The sequence below is a fragment of the Natator depressus genome, chromosome 1, assembly GCF_965152275.1.
Source record: "Natator depressus isolate rNatDep1 chromosome 1, rNatDep2.hap1, whole genome shotgun sequence".
NCBI classification, from domain to species: Eukaryota; Metazoa; Chordata; order Testudines; family Cheloniidae; genus Natator; species Natator depressus.
In genome coordinates, this window is record NC_134234.1 from 118,608,949 (window position 1) to 118,628,431 (window position 19,483).

A 19,483-nucleotide genomic window follows, 5' to 3' on the forward strand; every position below is an offset into this window, starting at 1 on the left:
GACACCACAGAACAGGGGTGGCCAACCAGAGCTTGAGACGGAGCCAGAATTTACCAGTGTACATTGCCAAAGAGCCACAGTAATACGTCAGCAGCGCCCCCCATCAGGTCAATCGTCTTGTCTCGTCCCATCCCCGCCCCGCTCCCACCCACTGGCAGCCACAGGTTGGCCACCCCTGCTACAGAGTTTACAGCTTCCGTAAAAATAACTGTCCTCTGACAAGATATTCAAGTTGAACTTATGATAAATATATTTTCTCTGTTGGGTTGCACTGGATCAGCTGAAATGAGTAACTGTGACAAATCACCATATTAAAAACTACAGAACTAGGAGAAAAATAACTTACTATTACAGCAAGAAAACATCAAAATGAAATAGCATGAGAGAATATACTGTACAATGATAACTCAAAAGAACTGGCCTTTGAACTGTACAAATATTTTGGCCTTTACTCTACCTTTCTATATTATTCTTCCTAAGTACATTTTTAATATAAGAATAAATCATTAAATTTGTTTCTCCTTTGCTGTTTTACACAGTCAGCTTTCAGAGCATGTGAATAAAACTGGACCAGCAACAACCAATGAAAGCCATAGTAAGTTTACTAACTTACAATTAAGGTTGCTAGAATACAAACTTTATACAAAAAGCTATATTGCAAATGTTATCTGCATGTGCATGACACAAATTCCATGATCATGTACTGTTGCTTAAATATATGTCCTCATTTAGATGCAAGCTGCAGTGAGAATGAATCAAGCACTCAATAGAGTTCTTGCCTCATTCACTGTACACAAACTTGCCTCATTCGCTTAAATGATGCACCTTAGAAAAGTTACAGAAAAATATTTTTATGACAATATACTATATTTCAGAAATAGTACATGATCAGATAAGACGACTATCATTATGCACATACAAGGGTACAGAGTTAAGGCTGCATGAAAAACTTTGATTGGCATTTTCCAAGTGCTGTATCAGGTAACTTTAATATTCTCAGAAGTTTGAAGAAACTTCCTAATATTTTACAAAAGAAATCAGAGATTGCATATACTTTGGCTAGACATTACCAAATGCCCTGCCCTCAAAAGGTGCATAAACATGAAAAACGGTTCCTGGACAATCTTACCTATTGCTAGTGCTACAGTGAAAATACATGAAAAGACCATTACATGACTATAGTGGCATATGAAAATCTGTCATTAAACATTCCAACAACATTATCTCTGAGCTACCTGATTATGCATCTCACTAATCACTAATGTACATATATATTTTTACTATGGTGTATACAATAAGATATTAATATGATGATAAAGTGCATAAGCAGGTCTGGTGGTTCAGAGTTAGTGGTATTAGAATTTGTAGGGTGCATATACACATTCCAATTTAATAACTGTATATATATTTGCTAGTTACCTTTCCTAGTCATTTGCATTCTTAAACCTCCAAACCCCTAAGCATTAATTGTAAAAATCTTATTATGTATTTTGTATAAAGGTTATTTCTGCTAATAATCTTAACTGTATTTTGAGATTTTTTTTTGCACGCAAATTTGTATATAATGTCTTAGCCTGACATATTTGTATGTTAGTAATATATAGGGACCAACAGAGAACTAATTGTGCTAGATGTTGTATAAACAATAGACCACACATTTAACAATTAAATCAATTTGCAATTAATTAGCAATTAAAAACTATAAATACTATAATGGATGCGGTAAGTGTTATATGTTGAGGCAGCCTCATGCTATGGAACTAGCTGTTCTTACATGGTTCTATTTTTAATCAGAATGTAACAATTGAAGTGTTTTATATAAGAAAAAACAACCAATTGTCATCTATTATATTTTGAAACAGAAACTAAGTCATGTAACTCCATAACATAGTTACAGTTATGAGATTTTTCTATTTTGAAAATTTCTTACCTTCCCTCCATCTAAATTTCTCCAAAGAAGTTCTGTTAATCCAAAACCAGGGAATAATCTGGGAAGTTTGATAAAAATCTAGAATGATATTTTTAAGTTACAGTACATGGGAAATGAATGGTTTTCCATATTTTAAAGGGTGCTCACCATAGGCTACCCATTCCTCATTCAAATACAACGTAGACTATAACGTTGAAAATAGTTTTAACAACTAGATTTCCCTCCTCTGAATTCTTAAGTCTGACTACAGCTACTGCTGATCACTGTGGCACACCATAGATTAAATGTCACTACCACCGACAGAAGGACTAAGGAGAGTTCAACCACTGGCCATGTGCTAGCAGTGACACCCATAAGCGGTTTCACAGACTTGCTGAAGTGGCCTGCAACAGCCATGAAGTCCTCAAATAAGAACACTGGCAACATGTGAGAATGCTTCCTCCAAGCCAGACTTTGAAGAGATCCTTTAAAATTACAGGCTCTTTGGGGCAGGGACTGTCATTCCCTATGTTTCTAGATCACTTAGTACTTAGCAAAATAGATTCTGCCTCTAAGCACTATTGCAATATAAATATTAAATACCTTATAATAAGTTCCAGATCCCTTGTTCCCACCCCAACTAGCAGGGTGACTCTTGAGCAACTGCTCTTACTTTCCCCCACAAGTCTTCCCATTTTCTGTTCACTGATATTCAACTCAGTCCTCTACAAATCTGTGGTTTCCCCCCTCCTCTACTTCCACCCTCCACTCTAGGCTCTCTCTAGCTGTTTTCCACATCTTCTGCAGGATTCTATTGCACCACCCGCTCTCTATTCCTACCAAAGTTGGCCTGGATGAACAGAAGAGCACCCTGCTCCATTCCTTAAGGCTACCTGCTGATTACAATGCCTCAGCTGGTGAACAGGAAAAGGAAGTCATTTCTGCTTCCCACTAAACTACCAGGCAGCATGCAGGTGTGATGCACTCTATACATAGAGTGTGAATATAACGTAACTAAAATATGCATCGTACAAAAGGTCTCTTGTAAGGTATCATTACAAAGCTTATAATTACTAAGTGTGGTCATCCTATTTGTATAAATGTATCACTCTGGTATCTGAAACTAGAAATATGAAATATAACTCTGAGGGCCTATTGTCGTTATGCAAAGTGTGGGCCATTAATGGTGGTTTGAATATTGATGGCTCCCATCAACCAGGACAATTGACTGTGGATGGCTCTGTTTGCAGGCAGGCCTTCCTGTGAGTCAGGCTGGGAGGAATGAAGGCTTGGGGTCTCACAGGACATGTGATCATGTCACCTGAACTGGAATCCATCTTTAACCTGGTCATCTTCCACTGAGAAGGAGTGGGAACCCAGAGGGACAAAGGATTCCCGCCTTATGCAAAAGATATATAAGTGGGTGGAACAGAACAAGGAGGGAGCCATCATGGTGAATCCCCTAGCTACCACCTGAGCTGAAACAAGGGCTGTACCAGGGAAAAGGATTGTGTCCACACTAGGAAGGTGTCCAGCTCCAGTCTGTGAAAGAAACTTATTGAAACATCTCTAAGGGTGAGATTTTATCTATATTCAGTTTTTATTACTGTACTAGACTTACACTGGGGTGTTTTATTTTATTCTGCTTGATAATTCACTTTGTTCTGTCTGTTACTACTTGGAACTACTTAAATCCTACTTTCTGCATTTAATAAAATCACTTTTTACTTATTAATTAACCCAGAGTATGGATTAATACTTGGGGGGACAAACAATTGTGCATATCTCTCTATCATTGTCATAGAGGGAGAACAATTTATGAGTTTACCCTGTATAAGCTTTATACAGGGTAAAACAGATTTATTTAGGGTTTGGACCCCATTGGGAGTTGGGCATCTGAAAGACAGGCACACTTCTGTAAGCTACTTTCAGTTAAGCCTACAGCTGTTGGGGACGTGGTTCAGACTTGGGTCTGGGTTTGCAGCAGGTCTGGCTCAAACCAGGCAGGGCACTGAAGTCCTAAGCTGTCTGGGCAGGAAAGCAGGGGCAGAAGTAGTCTTGGCACATCAGGTGACAGCTCCCAGGGGGTTTCTGTGATCCAACCCGTCACAGTAGGAGCAAGGGATCACTGAGAATCACTTCTGAAATTTCAGGTCAGAGAGTATTCCAAATACCCCAAATGTTAACATTGTGAGCAAACTGACTCTTGGACCTCCATGCATCAGAGAACTCTAGGAGAGAAAAGTCACTGAATACGTGATGAACAATAGATGTAAGCATTATTGACCTGCCACCACATTTTGTAATATCACTAAAATGTGAAATGTGACTAATGATAGTTACATTTTCCATCAACCTCCTGGCAGAGACTAATTGGTGTAAGCCCTGGAGTATTCAGTTCTCAATGACTGAGATCTGCAGGCCCTGTGATGTATTCTATAACCATTAACCCAGAAATGTTACTCTTGACTGCTACATTAGTACCATGACTCTCCTAGTGCCTACTGTATACTTCAAGGTAATAGCTTTTACAAGCTCAGGTGAGCTACAAGTAGAGTTTACAATCTCTTGTAAACCCTGAAACAAATAATTGAGTCATAAACCCAGAATTACACCGTTCTCAATCTCTACCCAATTTGTAAGCACTACTGGATTTTAAGCTGATTAACTATCATAAGACCAAGTACCGAAGGGCTCTCAGTTGTCATGAATTTCACTATCTTCCCAACTGTGCCGGCAACAAATGAGAAACATGGGACTTGTCTATATAAAAAGGTTGCACAAGTTTAGTTTAAGGTTTGATTTTTACCTGGCTTATTTAGTTAAACTAGTGCAAACCCTTGTAAGGACACTTATTTCAGTTTAAACCAGGCTTATTTCTGTTTACCTTAACTCAATTAAAGAATCATTTTAAGCAAGACAAAATTAAGTCACTAAAATCAAAATAAGAGTATCCACACAGGGGGTTTGTACCTATTTAAAACTGATTTTCGTTTAAACCATACCTTAAGTTAAATTAGTGCAACTTTCTCACACACACAAGGCCTTGCACATTAGGCAGAGCCCCGTGTATAAATGTAATTATGCACATGTATCCCTTGCCACTAGATTGTGCTTCATCATTTTTTTTAAATGAGACCTTAGATTAGATTTCTACCCATGATGGTTGTAAAGACAACCTTCAAAATGGACGAGCTATAGACCGCCTGAAACAAAAACTTAGAGAAACATGAACAACCTTGTTCGTCAAGGATGTTAACACCAAAGTCCAACGACAATTTAAATCTCAACATTAGCAATTTCATTGCTGATCAATTTAGCTGAATCAAGCCAAGGCACTACTGTTATTTTTAGACATAATAGCAGGCACTAAGGCAGTATACAGTAGGCCAGTTGCCATCAAAAGGTTGCAGGAGCAAGAAACAAGAAACTCAAACAGCCCTGCCAAACGCAAAGTAACCTAAGCTACTATCACTTAAGCTCGACTGGTGGCAGTAAAGGTAGGAGTGGTAGCACAAACAAGGTACTGGCAGCCAATGTTGTTTTAAGCCCTGCTCTGAGCAGGTGCACATGACACAGGGACTGATAACAGTGCCAGCTACCTAGAAACCTCTCTACGCTAATGGTCCCCCTCATCCCTCTCCCACTCACTCTGGTACCACCAATGGGCTGAAAAAGTGGTAGTAATGGTGGGCAATGTTAGCAAAAGTTATGCCTAGTGTACACACAGACTTTGTGATGCCCGTATCTAATGTTCCATTCAAATGAATAATACTGCTCATACAATGCAGTTTAATTATTTCTATTGGCTTGCAGCAAGCCAATAGAAAAAATATGTTGAAGATTTCATAAAGTCAGTTAAGAAAATCTACAGTTTTAGCGGTACTTCCTAATTTACTTAAATCAAGATCCACTAAACCAAGAGACATTGAATGACAGCTAGCAAGTTAAAAAAGGGATGAAAGTTACAGAATTGATAAAAGAGAGGTGATTTAAAACTTTAAACTGATATGTTCTTATTTTATGACTGTTTACCTGCAATAAGCCTCCTTCGTTGAAACGTAGCACTTCTATTATGCTATCCGACTGGATGAAAGCTGTGAAGTAAAGGGAAAGCTAGTTACTGAGAGAAATATTCTTTATCCCATAACATTAACAAATGTAACTGGAAGTGTTATATTTGCCTTACACAAACAGTTTATTTGAAAGCTACAGTTCCTTAAGTTACATGAGTATCCAGCCCCATATGAAAATCCCAGCACCCCCCCATATGAAAATCCCAGACTTTTGCTATGAAAGATGAGGGGCAACAACCAAAGCTTCAATACCATGTCTTAGTGACTAACCCTCTGACTATCCCACCAAAGATACACAGCTCAATTCCAAGTCCTCTGTGCAAGCACCATGTTTTTCTATGTTCTGAATCCAATTTTTCTAGTGTAACTGAAGGACTGGTTGAATTAAATGTCAGCAATTCATCCAAGTTGCTTATTCATGAAGGAAGCACGAGCATGGCAGTATAGCAGCTGATTAGCTATTTTTAATCAATAAGCATCAGTAGTGATCATCCTGGTCAGACACTGAAATATAACCCAAAATGGTAACTGAGCATCATTCTTTAATTCTAGTTTAAAACTAACTAGAACTCAACTACTTCAGTTGTCTGTCTTAATTTTGACTTCCATTATATCCTAAAAGATTTTAGAGTAGTGAATAACAGAGCGCATTACAGCTGTTGTATCTGCAAAGTTCAAGACAAAAAACCCTCAAATACTTGAGGTTCATTTCATATCAGCAAAATTGACACATTTTTTCCATAACACTTCACTGGTTCATCAAAATCTAAATATTTTGTGGAAACTGATTCAGACAAACTTCTGACGAAACCCTGCCTGGTCTCCTCCTAGCTCATCCACCTAGTTCTAGGGCAACCCTGCCATGCAGAGTGCCTTGGAATTGGGGACCACTGGGCTACCTGGATCCACTGACTCACTGCGAGTTGGGGACCTCAGCTCCCAAGGCCCTTGGTAGCCTGCAGCACATCAAGCACTCCCAGGATCCTGGTTCCCCTTCAGCCCACTGGATGAGCCTCAGAGCTTGGGAGGCAGTGCTCCCAGGGCTTCCCGTTCCTGGCTCTTGGTCAGCCCAATAGGCCTACTAGTGAAGGCCCGGGACTTCCAGGCTTCCTGGGTCCAAGACAGCCCATCAGGGGGCCAATGTGGAGTCAGGAACTCTGTAAACCAGGGGTGGCCAACCTGAGCCTGAAAAGGAGCCAGAATTTACCAATGTACATTGCTAAAGAGCCACAGTAATATATGTGCAGTGCCTCCCACCCACCGGCAGCCCTGTCAATCAGAACCTCCCCATCCTGATCAGCTGTTTCGTGGCATGCAGGAGGCTCTGGGGGGAGGGGGAGGAGTGAGGGCATGGCAGGCTCAGGGGAGGGGGCAGGAAGGGGTGAAGTGGGGGTAGGGCCTGTGGCAGAGCCAGGGGTTCAGTGAGCACCCCCCGACACATTGGAAAGTTGGCGCCTGTAGCTCCAGCCCCGGAGTCGGTGTCTATACAAGGAGCCGCATATTAACTTCTGAAGAGCCACAGTTTGGCCACCCCTGCTGTAAACCCTGCCAACTGCAGACTGAAATAAATAAATCATCAGTTTCACTGCCACTCACAGCAGCTAGTCAGTGGCCGAACTGATCAGACTTGATGAATTTGAGTCAGCAGCTGCCAGGGCTTCCAGGGTCACCACCTTCAAGGCAGCCAAGGAGGTGGGTAGCTGGAAATGCAAGGGAGCATATTTCATTTAAAAATACTGCATTTCAGTATTTCCAAAATGAAAAAAATTACTAAGTTTCAGTTCTGTGATTTTAAATTGTGGTTTTTCATCCCATTTGGGACAAAAAACACATTTAAAAAACTCAAATTTGTGCAGAACTGAAGTTTGGTTTCCCAATCAGCTCTAACCAGAAGATTGATTTGCTTTCCGTAGAGCTAAGGAGAAGATACTGCACTGGATGCCTGCTGGGGCAATTCTCTTAAGGTGGCGGCGTTTAACTTTTTTTCCCCCAACACGGGCGAGCTCCCTTCAAAGTCTGATTCACTGCACAATATTCAGCTACTGGGGCCAAGGGAGAGAAGTCAGCCCTGATCTATAATGTGTTGCCATTAGACCACTGAGGCAACTTTCTTGGCCCTTCCCTTCTGTTTCAGCAGCTAAAGCAAAATATACCATTATCCAATTTATTTAATCAATCTAATTATGGAGTTTAGTTTATAAAAAGTCTCAGAGGTCTAGTCTATAAATATAGTGCTATGTAAAAAGTAGTATTTTAATGTACTCTGTAGAGCCCTTTCAGCTAATTTTGCTAAGTGAGCTATAGCTCACGAAAGCTTATGCTCAAATAAATTGGTCAGTCTCTAAGGTGCCACAAGTACTCCTTTTCTTTTTGCGAATACAGACTAACACGGCTGCTACTCTGAAACCTAACAAAATACTGTTTTTCCTCACCGTGCAGTTATGGAAGAGAGAATCTACTTTATCCTGCCTTACACACTGACAATATTTTGCATTCCAATTACGGAATCTTTATTATTGATAACAGAAAGAACACAGTTTGCTTTTGAGTTCACAGGCTGAGTTTATAAACTTTGCAGTTAGAAAAAACATGTTTTTACTTGTGAAGTGAGAAGGGGATACAGAACCCCAGGATGTCATTTTACAGCATTGCTTTGTCAGCCTCCAAACTTTAGAACTCAAAAGCAAAGTTTCAAATACAAGGCTGCAAATACAGCCCAGCTCATCCTGGTATGCTTCAGTATTATGTGGGGCTCCAAACAGTTAATCTTAGCGTAAATGTTCTGTAGTATCTTAACAGTGGCATTAGTGGGAACAGGTCATTCCAGTGTCAGCTTGCTTTTGTATATTTGAGTTACAACCTTAATGTTTTCCAAACACTCCTGTGTAGATCAATTAAGTTATGTTAAATATGTAAACAAAAAAGCAGTAATTGTCTTAATCTATTAACTCTGTTTTGTATTACAGAGTGCCTATCCTAGCAATCAAGCACTTATTTACAAAATTACAAACTACAAAGGAAAAAAAAATCAAACAAAAGCCATTTAATTTAGCTCCTATATCATATCATCAAGCTCATTAGGACTTGGGCTCTGAATCCCAAATTGCAAAGTCAGTGGAATCTCAACTGAGAAATTACAACCATCAGTCCTAGAAAGTTTAATCCTAGTAACTCAGAACATGAGTCTTCCAGTCAAACTAACTGCCAATTCAAGTATAATAGACAAGTTCTCAGGTAACCCATAATTTTTGACTTGTATATGTCTTGAACCCACCCAGGCCATCCAGGACTTTAAAGGTGAGGTGCAATGGAAGTACAGTAGTGAGTAGAAAAAGACAGCATTGACAGAAAAGGTTTTTTAACCAGTCCATTTTTAACCACAATATCAAGAATTTTAGATCTGGTCTTCAATACTCTACCCAGAAATTTATCCTGGAGAACTTCATTGGAGCTCTATGTTTTTAACTGAGGGACAAAATGAGAGATTGGGCTGGGCTGAATTTTTAGCAAAGAGATCCACCACTCCACACTACAATTTTAAGTATTTGAGTTACAACTGTGGTAAAAAAACACAAAAAAACAAAAAAAAAACCACACACACACACTGTTGTAAGAATTTGTGAAGAACATTCCTTCCCCTCAATCGAGTTTTAGTTGCTTGTTATCTGTGACGACATACTTCTGTAAATTCTCCAGTTGTAAAGTCTTTGGGGGAAAAAAAGGGTAGACAGGACTTGAGTATAATGTAACATATGCTGGAACACCTACCTTCCATTAAAATACCACTTTCACACCTTCTACATACATCGTAACTCAGCAAAAGAGGCAAAGAGCTCTTTTTTCCCCAGTGCACATGCCACTTAAAAATCAGAGGTCCTGAACTGCATGCTGAAATGACTGTAGCCTCAGGATGTTCAAATTCGTAAACAAAGAATGTACTTTTCCAAAAGTCACTACTGTAACTTAACACACAGTAGCTCACACTCTATGTCAGAGAGTCCTACGACCAAGCAGCTTGAGTGCAGGCAGCTCTCCTTTAAAACCCACAAGCTTCCTCAGCCACTCTCCAAGTCATTTTTGTATTTCATATATCTTAAACCTTCTGCAACATCTGCTGCTTTATGTTTAAGTGAGTGATTATTTTAAATAAAAGTGCCCTTCATCATTATATCACTTCACAAGACATGTTTTCAGAGAGCAAGTGACAGTTAGAGCTAGGCGAAGTCACGGCCAGCAGCCAAACTCTGCAGCAGTGCTTCACAGCAGCGGTGGCTCCCAAGTCAGCCTGTGGTTAAGCTCCTGTGGTTAAACCTTTTATTTTAGGTGACATACTCACTGACTCTCAAACCTTTGTTTCTATTTTCATAAAAGCAAAGCAAAACTTGAGTGAATAACTGCAGCTTAACAACATTAAATTTGTGTTGCATGTAACTTCTCAGACTCCCACTCTGATTGAACTCACTAAATTCAGATGAGGAGTCTTGGGAAGTTGTATTTTAAAATTTCCTTTACAGACAGCTTGCCCTTTTTCAGTCTAGCCAGGGGAAGTCTCCTGTAAAGTAGATAACTGCACATCACTGACAGAAGTGATGTCATAAGCAATAGCTGCTAGTAAAAGTATTGTAGCCCATATATGCTGGCCGTTCAGTGATATGCTTCAAGATGCAACCTCAAAAACTTAAATTCTTCATTTAAGACAGCTTTCCTATTAAGCAACTTTTTTTTTTTGTCTTCCTTACTATTCATACACCTCAAGTCACTCAAATATCTTTCTTCTAAGTTAACTTTCTACTGTCCCAACAATCCTTTCACAGAGAAACTGAAATAATCCACAGTCATTCACAGCAACTGATTGTGATGTTACCGGAAAAGACAAACGAGAAAACACAGGAAAAACGTTATGCATACATAAACATCTTAATGAATCTCTAAACATTTGAAAACAAATCTAGTAGTCTAACAGTTGTTAAATATACATAATATCTGTCAGAGCAAAGACATATTTGCACAAGGTATGATTTAACATTCAGTTGGACTGCATAATTTTGATCCAATGTTTTTATACTAAAATCTGCTTTATGACCACTTGAGTAATGAGACATGAATTTCTGTTCAGTAAATAATGTTGAAGAAAGAAAGTTCATCAAGTTAGTTTAGCAAATATGCTGTTGCATGTGTGATTATTTAAATTCCACTCTTTTCCTCAATTTGGAACAGTCATTTCTGAAGTGTAAAACTTTAAAAACAAATGTTAAACATGACATGCTGAACCATCAGACACTCATTTGGTGACAGTTGCCAGACATTGAAATATTACAGTGATTAGGCCCATAAAAGGACGTAGATGGTCAGAAAGTCATTCCTTTTACTTCTCTCTTGTTTGATCTTCCCTTGTCATGTCGCATGTTTAGACAGTAAACTCTTTGGGTCAGGAACCATGGTGTTTTTTAATTGTAAGGTCCTAGCTTACTTTGAAGTACGGTAAAAACAAGTAATTTCTTGCCTATGCCACCATCCTTCAGGTTGATACAGCTACAGGCCGCACTATCCAACACCACCAACCAACCTCTTGTTTCCTGCCCTAAATCAAATGTGTAGGAGTTAATACAAATATGCATGTGAATATATTTCTCTCATTCCCTAGTAAGGAAATACCATTTACCAAATACAGATAGTCTTCAGCCCCTGTCAAGGTTCCTTCCCCACTCTGAACTCTAGGGTACAGATGTGGGGACCTGCATGAAAAACCCCCTAAGCTTATTTTTACCAGCTTAGGTTAAAACTTCCCCAAGGTACAAACTATTTTACCTTTTGTCCCTGGACTTTATTTCTGCCACCACCAAGTGTCTAACAAATATAACAGGGAAAGAGCCCACTTGGAAACTTCTTTCCCCCCAATATCCCCCAAGCCCTACACCCCCTTTCCTGGGGAAGGCTTGATAAAAAATCCTCACCAATTTGCATAGGTGAACACAGACCCAAACCCTTGGATCTTAAGAACAATGAAAAAGCAATCAGGTTCTTAAAAGAAGAATTTTAATTAAAGAAAAAGTAAAAGAATCACCTCTGTAAAATCAGGATGGTAAATACCTTACAGGGTAATCAGATTCAAAACAGAGAATCCCTCTTGGCAAAACCTTAAGTTACAAAAAGACACAAACAGGAATATACATTCCATTCAGCACAACTTATTTCATCAGTCATTTAAAACAGAATCTAACACATATCTAACTACATTGCTTATTAACCCTTTACAGGAGTTCTGACCTGTATTCCTGCTCTGGTCCCGGCAAAAGACAGCACAGACAGAGAGAACCCTTTGTTTCCCCCTGGCACTCCAGCTTTGAAAGTATCTGGTCTCCTCATTGGTCATTTTGGTCAGGTGCCAGCAAGGTTGTCTTAGCTTCTTAACCCTTTACAGGTGAAAGGGTTTTCCCTCTGGCCAGGAGGGATTTAAAGGTGTTTACCCTTCCCTTTATATTTATGACAGCCCCATACAAAAAACATAATATGCTTGGGCCTGGGACACAAATAATATAGATCTATAATCCATCAGAAAACCAGAAGAAGGGTTAATTTGGAAAAAAAAAAAAAAAACTTCCAAAACAGGGTAGCACTTAGCACCCTAGCTTCCTAACCAACACCAGAAAGTTATAAAGTTGTACTGTACAACCAATATACTAAACTGAATAAGTTTGTATTCAGCCCAACACCTCTAAAATGTATCATGCCTCCTGGTGCCTAAAGACAGCAATTTAGTTTAGGTTTCAGGAGTAGCAGCCGTGTTAGTCTGTATTCGCAAAAAGAAAAGGAATACTTGTGGCACCTTAGAGACTAACAAATTTATCTGAGCATAAGCTTTCGTGAGCTACAGCTCACTTCATCGGATGCATTCAGTGGAAAACCTGAATTCCACTGAATGCATCTGATGAAGTGAGCTGTAGCTCACGAAAGCTTATGCTCAAATAAATTTGTTAGTCTCTAAGGTGCCACAAGTCCTCCTTTTCTTTTTGCAATTAACTTTAGTTTTTGATCTCCGTGATCTAAATAAATGAGGCAAAGGATGACAAAAAGAGATGTAGTAAATACAAGCAGAGTAATTAAAGTAATGGTAGGCAGGCATGTTAGTTCCACCTTTTATTTTTATGTTAGGGAGAAGAATTGCTCAGTGTTCTTTTTAAAATATTTCTTTATATATTTATAAAATCAGTGAGTGTCTCCCCTCGGTCTTTTCTTTAGAATGACTACATTCCCAATTCTAAACCTTTCCCTTATGAGTCTTATTTATGAAACTTGTTACCATCTGTTCTCTGAATTATCTCCAAATTTGTCTGTCACTTTGGAAGTGTGATGCCTAACTTACCAAAATGAGTAAAAGCCAATGAATAAAAAAAAATCTTTTGTACTCTACATTAATTTTTAAATTAAATTTTCCAACCCATTCTCTATGGCTAAGCTCACTGCGAGCTAATTATAACCATGAGCCAATCACAATATGCTCAATAATGTCATTCACTGTATATCTATGTACTTGTCACTATATCAAGATACATAGCATGCATTCGCACACATTAGTGTGTTAGTATAACTAGAACTGGATGAGTAAGTTTTATAGCCTTGACAATATCTGACACAAAGAAACAGACTACATTAGTCTTCCCAATCTTTCCCCCAGCAAGTATAAAAATTGAGACCACTCGATTTGGAAAAAAAAAAAAAAAACCATAGATTTTTTTTTTTTAAAAAAACAACTTATTTGGTTCAGATAAGCTATAAAGTACACTTTGTCTTGCTCAAATGAAACGTGATTTTTGAACAAAGTTATAGTCCATAGTCCACAGTCCACCCAATAGAACAGACATTACTAATAGGATGATGGATAACCTACGAGAAGGAAATTGAGCAGCATGTGGAATACTTGAGGGGAAAAAGTAATATGTCTTAATAGGTGTCTAATATATGCAGTGATATGAAGGAGTAGGAAAACAAGATAGGAGTTTGCACTTGGGAGAAATGGACAGCATGCCATGAAACATATACATAGGATAGATGACTGTCATGCTCACTCAGTGCAACTTTTCATAAAAAAACTTAGAAATTCCAAGAACAGAAAATAGTGTTGAAAGTTGTATGCTTTCAATGCATTTGTTTTGTGCTAGTCTTATCACAATTTGTACATACTAGTTTTGAAACTCAAGACAGAAAAACATTGAGACAAAGCAGAACAGACACCTTTTGCTATTCCTTTTTATACAGTAGCTCTTTACTTCAGTGAATGCTTTCTGGGAGTTGTTACATGATTTCTTTTTCCTGTAGCTGGACATGGATTTTGTCCACTTGTCTCATCCACTTTTAGTTTAGCTTTGCATCAGGGTTTGCTTTAGTCGTTCTATTAGTAAAGTCCTGTTTTTGGAAGCCAGCCATAAACAGAAGGTGCCAACACACTCCTGATTCACACAGGAGATGGACCAAGAGCACTTTAACCTAGCCTGGGGGAATGGAAGTGAGTCAGCCTCAGGCCCTGTTCAAACAGACCCTAACCTAGGGGCACCTGTCACTTTTTAAGAGCTAGAAAAAGCGTACCAAGGTTTCTCTTCAAAAGAGAGCAAGAAATTCCACTAACATGATGTGCTGGGCAAAAAAAGAGTTTGCAAGGAACTATGTATGCCTACTAGTAGAAAGAGATTAAGTGCTCTCACTGACTGTTACCCATACTTAGAGGTTTCAGAGTAGCAGCCGTGTTAGTCTGTATCTGCAAAAAGAAAAGGAGTACTTGTGGCACCTTAGAGGCTAACAAATTTATTTGAGCATAAGCTTTCGTGAGCTACAGTGAGCTGGAGCTCACGAAAGCTTATGCTCAAATAAATTTGTTAGTCTCTAAGGTGCCACAAGTACTCCTTTTCTTTTTACCCATACTTAGATGATCTTTTGTTCCAATGCACAGATGACCCCTACTGCCGATGAGAACTCAAATGTACAACCTTGATGGGACTCTTGTCCGGGAGCGTGCAAGTCGCATGCACACACTAGTGTGACCAGGGACAGCTGCCAGTGAGCCTGGTGCCTGTCCCAGTAGGCAGGGGTAGGGGCGGCACAGCCACACCGGAGGAGCTGCACAGGCTGGGCGCTGGCTCCTGCAAGCAGCAGCCCGACATGCTGCTGCTTTCACCGCTGTGGTTCCTGGCCTGGTCATTGGCTGTTACCCTGTTGGTCTCACTTGTTGTCACTAGAGCCCTGCAGCTCTGTAGATATAATCTTCTGTATCTGCGCAGGGCTCTAGTTTTTTTTCCTTTTTATGCATCACCACCAGTAGTAAGGCTCAGTAACCTAAATTAGGCCTTCAGTTATACCTCTGCCAATCAACTGTTTTCATTTGCACAGTTATAACTGATTGGAACTAATGTCGAAACAGAGTTACTCACAACCTAGCATTTAACAGTGAAAGGGGCAAAGCAACAGTCACTCCAAGCTGTCACTGTCCTTTGCCCCATCCTCCCCAGTTAGGGTTGCCAGGTGTCCGGTTTTCGACCAGAAAGTCCAGTCCAAAAGGGAACCTGGCGGTTTCCAGTCAGTACTGCCCGCACACTAAAAGTTGGTTACCAGAGTAACTGCAATCAGCCTCCCCACCAAGAGGGAAGAGCAGCAGCTGCTACCTGGAGGAGCTGGTCAGTAGTTGACAGAGAACTGGCTCCCAGACACAAAGCTCCAGCCTCCGGTGGAGAGGTAGGTACCAGTGCTACCACTGCCCCTCGCTCCATATTCTGACCTTCCCCCAATTCCTCCTGGCCCCTCGCTTCAGGGACTGACCTCCCTACTGTGCCCCAATTGCCCCCAAACCCCCTCTCCTTTTCTCAGTCAGAGCCTGACCGCTGTGTCCTAACTGGGCAGGCGGGAAGGCTCCACATCAGCTCCTCCCAGCCCAGCTCTGCAGGCGGCAGGTGAGTCCCGTGAGAGGGGGGCAGAGTGAGCAATGGGGGGGTAAGGTCTCCGGGAGAAGAGGCAGAGCAGGGGATGGGGCAGAAATAAAGCAGAAATAAATAAAGAGCAGAAATAAAGCCTTCCTTTTGGAAAGTGCATTAATATTACCTAGATATTGTTTAGCAAAGTGACTAAATACCTTGTACCGTGGAAACACAGATGAGTAGGAAGAGGCGGGCTGAAACATGTAATAAGATCAGAGAAGAGTGCATGGGGGAGTACAAGAACAGAAAAAGTGATGAGGGCAAAACAAGAGGAAGCATACAAAAGGAGAGATCATCATAGGCTTTTGGAAAAGAACAAACCACAAATATTAGTTAAGAGAGCACAATATACATTTGGAAGTTCCAATGTGTTTAACTGAAAAGAATTCAAATTGAGTCCATCTGCCTGAGAAACCTTAAAGTAGACTGATTCTCAAAGGTGGATGTACAACACCTTCCCAAAAAATCAGACCCTTTTATAGAATAAAACTTTAAAATGAGACGCGACTATCATCATCATCCAGTCTGACCTCCTACATAACAAAGGCCATGTAATTACTGCGTCAAGACGATAACTTCTGTCTGAGCTAAAGCACCTTTTAGAAATTGGTTTAATCTGTATTTAGAGGTTTCAAGTGACAGAATTCCCTGCAACCCTTACTAAATTGTTCCAAAGATTAATTAACCTCATGGCTCAAAACATGCACCTTTTTTCCAGTCTGAATTTGTCTAGTTTCGGTTTCCAGTCATCGGATTTTCCTATGCCTTTGTTCGACTAAAGATCCCTCTATCAGAAATCTCTTCCCTAGGTAGGTACTTCTAGATCATGATGAAATCACTTTTCAACCATCTTAGATAAGATATATGTATCTTAAGTCTCCCTAAAAGGCTAGTTTTTCAGAACTCAAAATCATTCTTGCATCTCTTTTCTGAATTCTTTCCAATTTGGGGGGAAAAAAAAATTCAAGTGTTGATACCAAAACTGGACACAGTAATCGTTTCACCAACGCCATTTCACTTGGTGAAATTCCACGGCCTACTATGTTAGGCAGGTGGTCAGGCTAGATTAAATGAAGGTTACTCAACTGTAACTGGAGTTCTTCAAGTGGTCTCTGCACATTCCTACTTATTGGATGCACCTGCAATGGAGCCTGGGACCTGGAATGTTTTGTAGTGGTGCCCACTGGAGCACACTTGTGCACCTTCCTTCACAATTCCTAAACACTGAAGGCGAGGTACTCCAGTCACCTCTGCTCCTACCAGCACCTTCTCAGACCCAAGACTATAATTAGGACTCTGAGGAAGAGGAGAAGGTAGGCAGGAAGTGTGAATATGCAAAGTCCATCTCAAAGAACTCCAGTTACAGGTGAATAATCTTCATTTCTTCTTCAAGTGGCCTCTGTACATTTCCACTTATGGGACAGTTTGATCAACAGTACTGTCATGCAAGGAAGGTGGAGACAAGGAGTTCTAAATAAACAATGACAGAAGTAATGCTCTACTAAACAGAGCATCTGACCAGAATGCTAGGTCTGCTGCAGGGATTGGTAACCTTTGGCCCGCAGCCCGCCAGGGTAAGCCCCCAGCAGGCCGGGCCAGTTTGTTTATCTGCCGCGTCCGCAGATTCGGCCGATCGCAGCTCCCCTGGCCGCGGTTCGCCGCTCCAGGCCAATGGGGGCTGCGGGAAGTGACACGGGCTGAGGGATGTGCTGGCTACCGCTTCCTGCAGCCCCTATTGGCTTGGAGCGGCGAACCGCAGACGTGGCAGGTAAACAAACCGGCCCGGCCCGCCCGGGGCTTACCCTGGCGGGCCGCAGGCCAAAGGTTGCCAATCTCTGGTCTAGCGCATAGCATTTTGTAAACACATGGCTAGAGCTCCATGCTGTAGCTCTGCAGATTTCCACAATAGGAATATGCCTAAGCCATGTCACAGAGGCCATATTTTCCCCTTGTGGAGTGGGCTCTAATCCCTATCTGGAAAGGGAGAGGAACAGAGGCCAATTTGTAGCTCTGTTCAATGCACAGCATAACCCACTTAGATAGTTTTTGAAGAAATGGTCTGCCTTTTATTTTGTGCATAAGATTTTGTGACTTTTTAAAATGCTTTGATTCTATTTAGGTAGAAAGCTTTTAGTATCTGGTATGTGGATGTTTACATGACGTTTGGGAAGGAATATCGTTAGATAAATGATTGGCTGAGATGGAAATCAATTATTACTTTGGGAAAGAATTTAGGATGGGGATGGAGAACAACTTTGGCTTTGTGGAAAACTGTGAAGGTCACATCAGTCATCAGCATGCAGTGTGCGTACTTTTCTGGCAGATGCTATGGCTATTATAAATGCTGTTTTGATTGACAGACAAACAGTGAACATTCAGAGGCTCAAAGGGCAGCTCCATAAATTGAGTAAGCACTAAATTAAGTTCCCATGATGGAGCTGAACCTTTGACTAGAGAATAGATGCTTACTAGACCTTTCATAAATCTCTTTACTGTGCCATGAGTAAATACAGTTCTGTTATCAAGGAGTATGTGGTAAGCACATATGACAGCTAAATGAATTTTCACAGACAATAAGCAGATATCAGAAAGTTCCAAGCAACGCACAAAGAGACTGGATTGGAGCTGAAGCTGGGACTATGTTATTGGATGCCCAAACTGTAAGCCTTTTTCACTTGAAGTTGTAGACCTTGTGAGTTGATTGTTTCAGGAAATCTATCAAGACGTGGCAATCGAACTAACAGATCTAGAGAGGTCCTATGGCCCATTCTATCAGGTGTACTGAATGGAAGATTGCAGCGATAAATCTGGCTGTTCTGAGACAACAGGTGACAGGGAGAAAATACAGTCTTTTTGTTCTGTGTTTGTACAGCACCTAGAACAATGAGGTCCTGGTTCATGACTGGGGCTCCTAGGTGCTACAATAATACAATAAATAAATAAATAATATACTCCTCTGGAGAGATGAAGGAAGCCTGGAAACCACTGTCATAACCATATTATTATTGACTGTGTCTTGCTTTATCTTCTGTGTTACTTTTTGGATGAGAGGAAACCAGTTGAGTAGAAATGCATCCTAAAAGGAATGCTCTCCTGCTCTCAAGCAGAACACTGGGCACTTGGCATTGTGCTTTGCTGCAAACAGATCTATTTACAGATAACCCAGAGTCATGCAAAGATGTCATCTGGTGATGTGTTTACAGACCATTCATGCTGTTCTCTTCTGCTCCAGCTCATTTGACCTGCCAGGTTGTTGCTTTTGCCCACCTGATGTAGAGCTATATGGTAAAGTGTGATGATACACCAATTCCACGGTGCTACAGCTTCTCTGCACAGCTGAGTGGAATGACCTCCTCTACTTGTTCACAAGTAAGGAAGGAAAACCTTGAGAGCGCAGTAAATTGCCCTCATTATTAGTATGTATTTTTTCGCCACACAGCCCGATGACAATGAATTAGTAATTTGTTGAAATAGGCTCTCCTCCCAAAGTTGGAGGCTCTGAAGGCGATACCTGTAGATGAAACAGGGGATTGATG

The 19,483-nt window shown here is 40.5% G+C and overlaps 1 protein-coding gene across 1 annotated transcript in view; it reads right to left on the minus strand.

Moving 5' to 3' along the window:
* TMEM131 (transmembrane protein 131) overlaps positions 1 to 19,483 on the minus strand; it is a 180,455-nt gene that overhangs the window by 147,607 nt on the left and 13,365 nt on the right. The window contains exon 2 of the mRNA XM_074965351.1: positions 5,945 to 6,006. Coding sequence (XP_074821452.1) covers positions 5,945 to 6,006 — 62 coding nt within the window. The remainder of the gene's footprint in view (positions 1 to 5,944; positions 6,007 to 19,483) is intronic.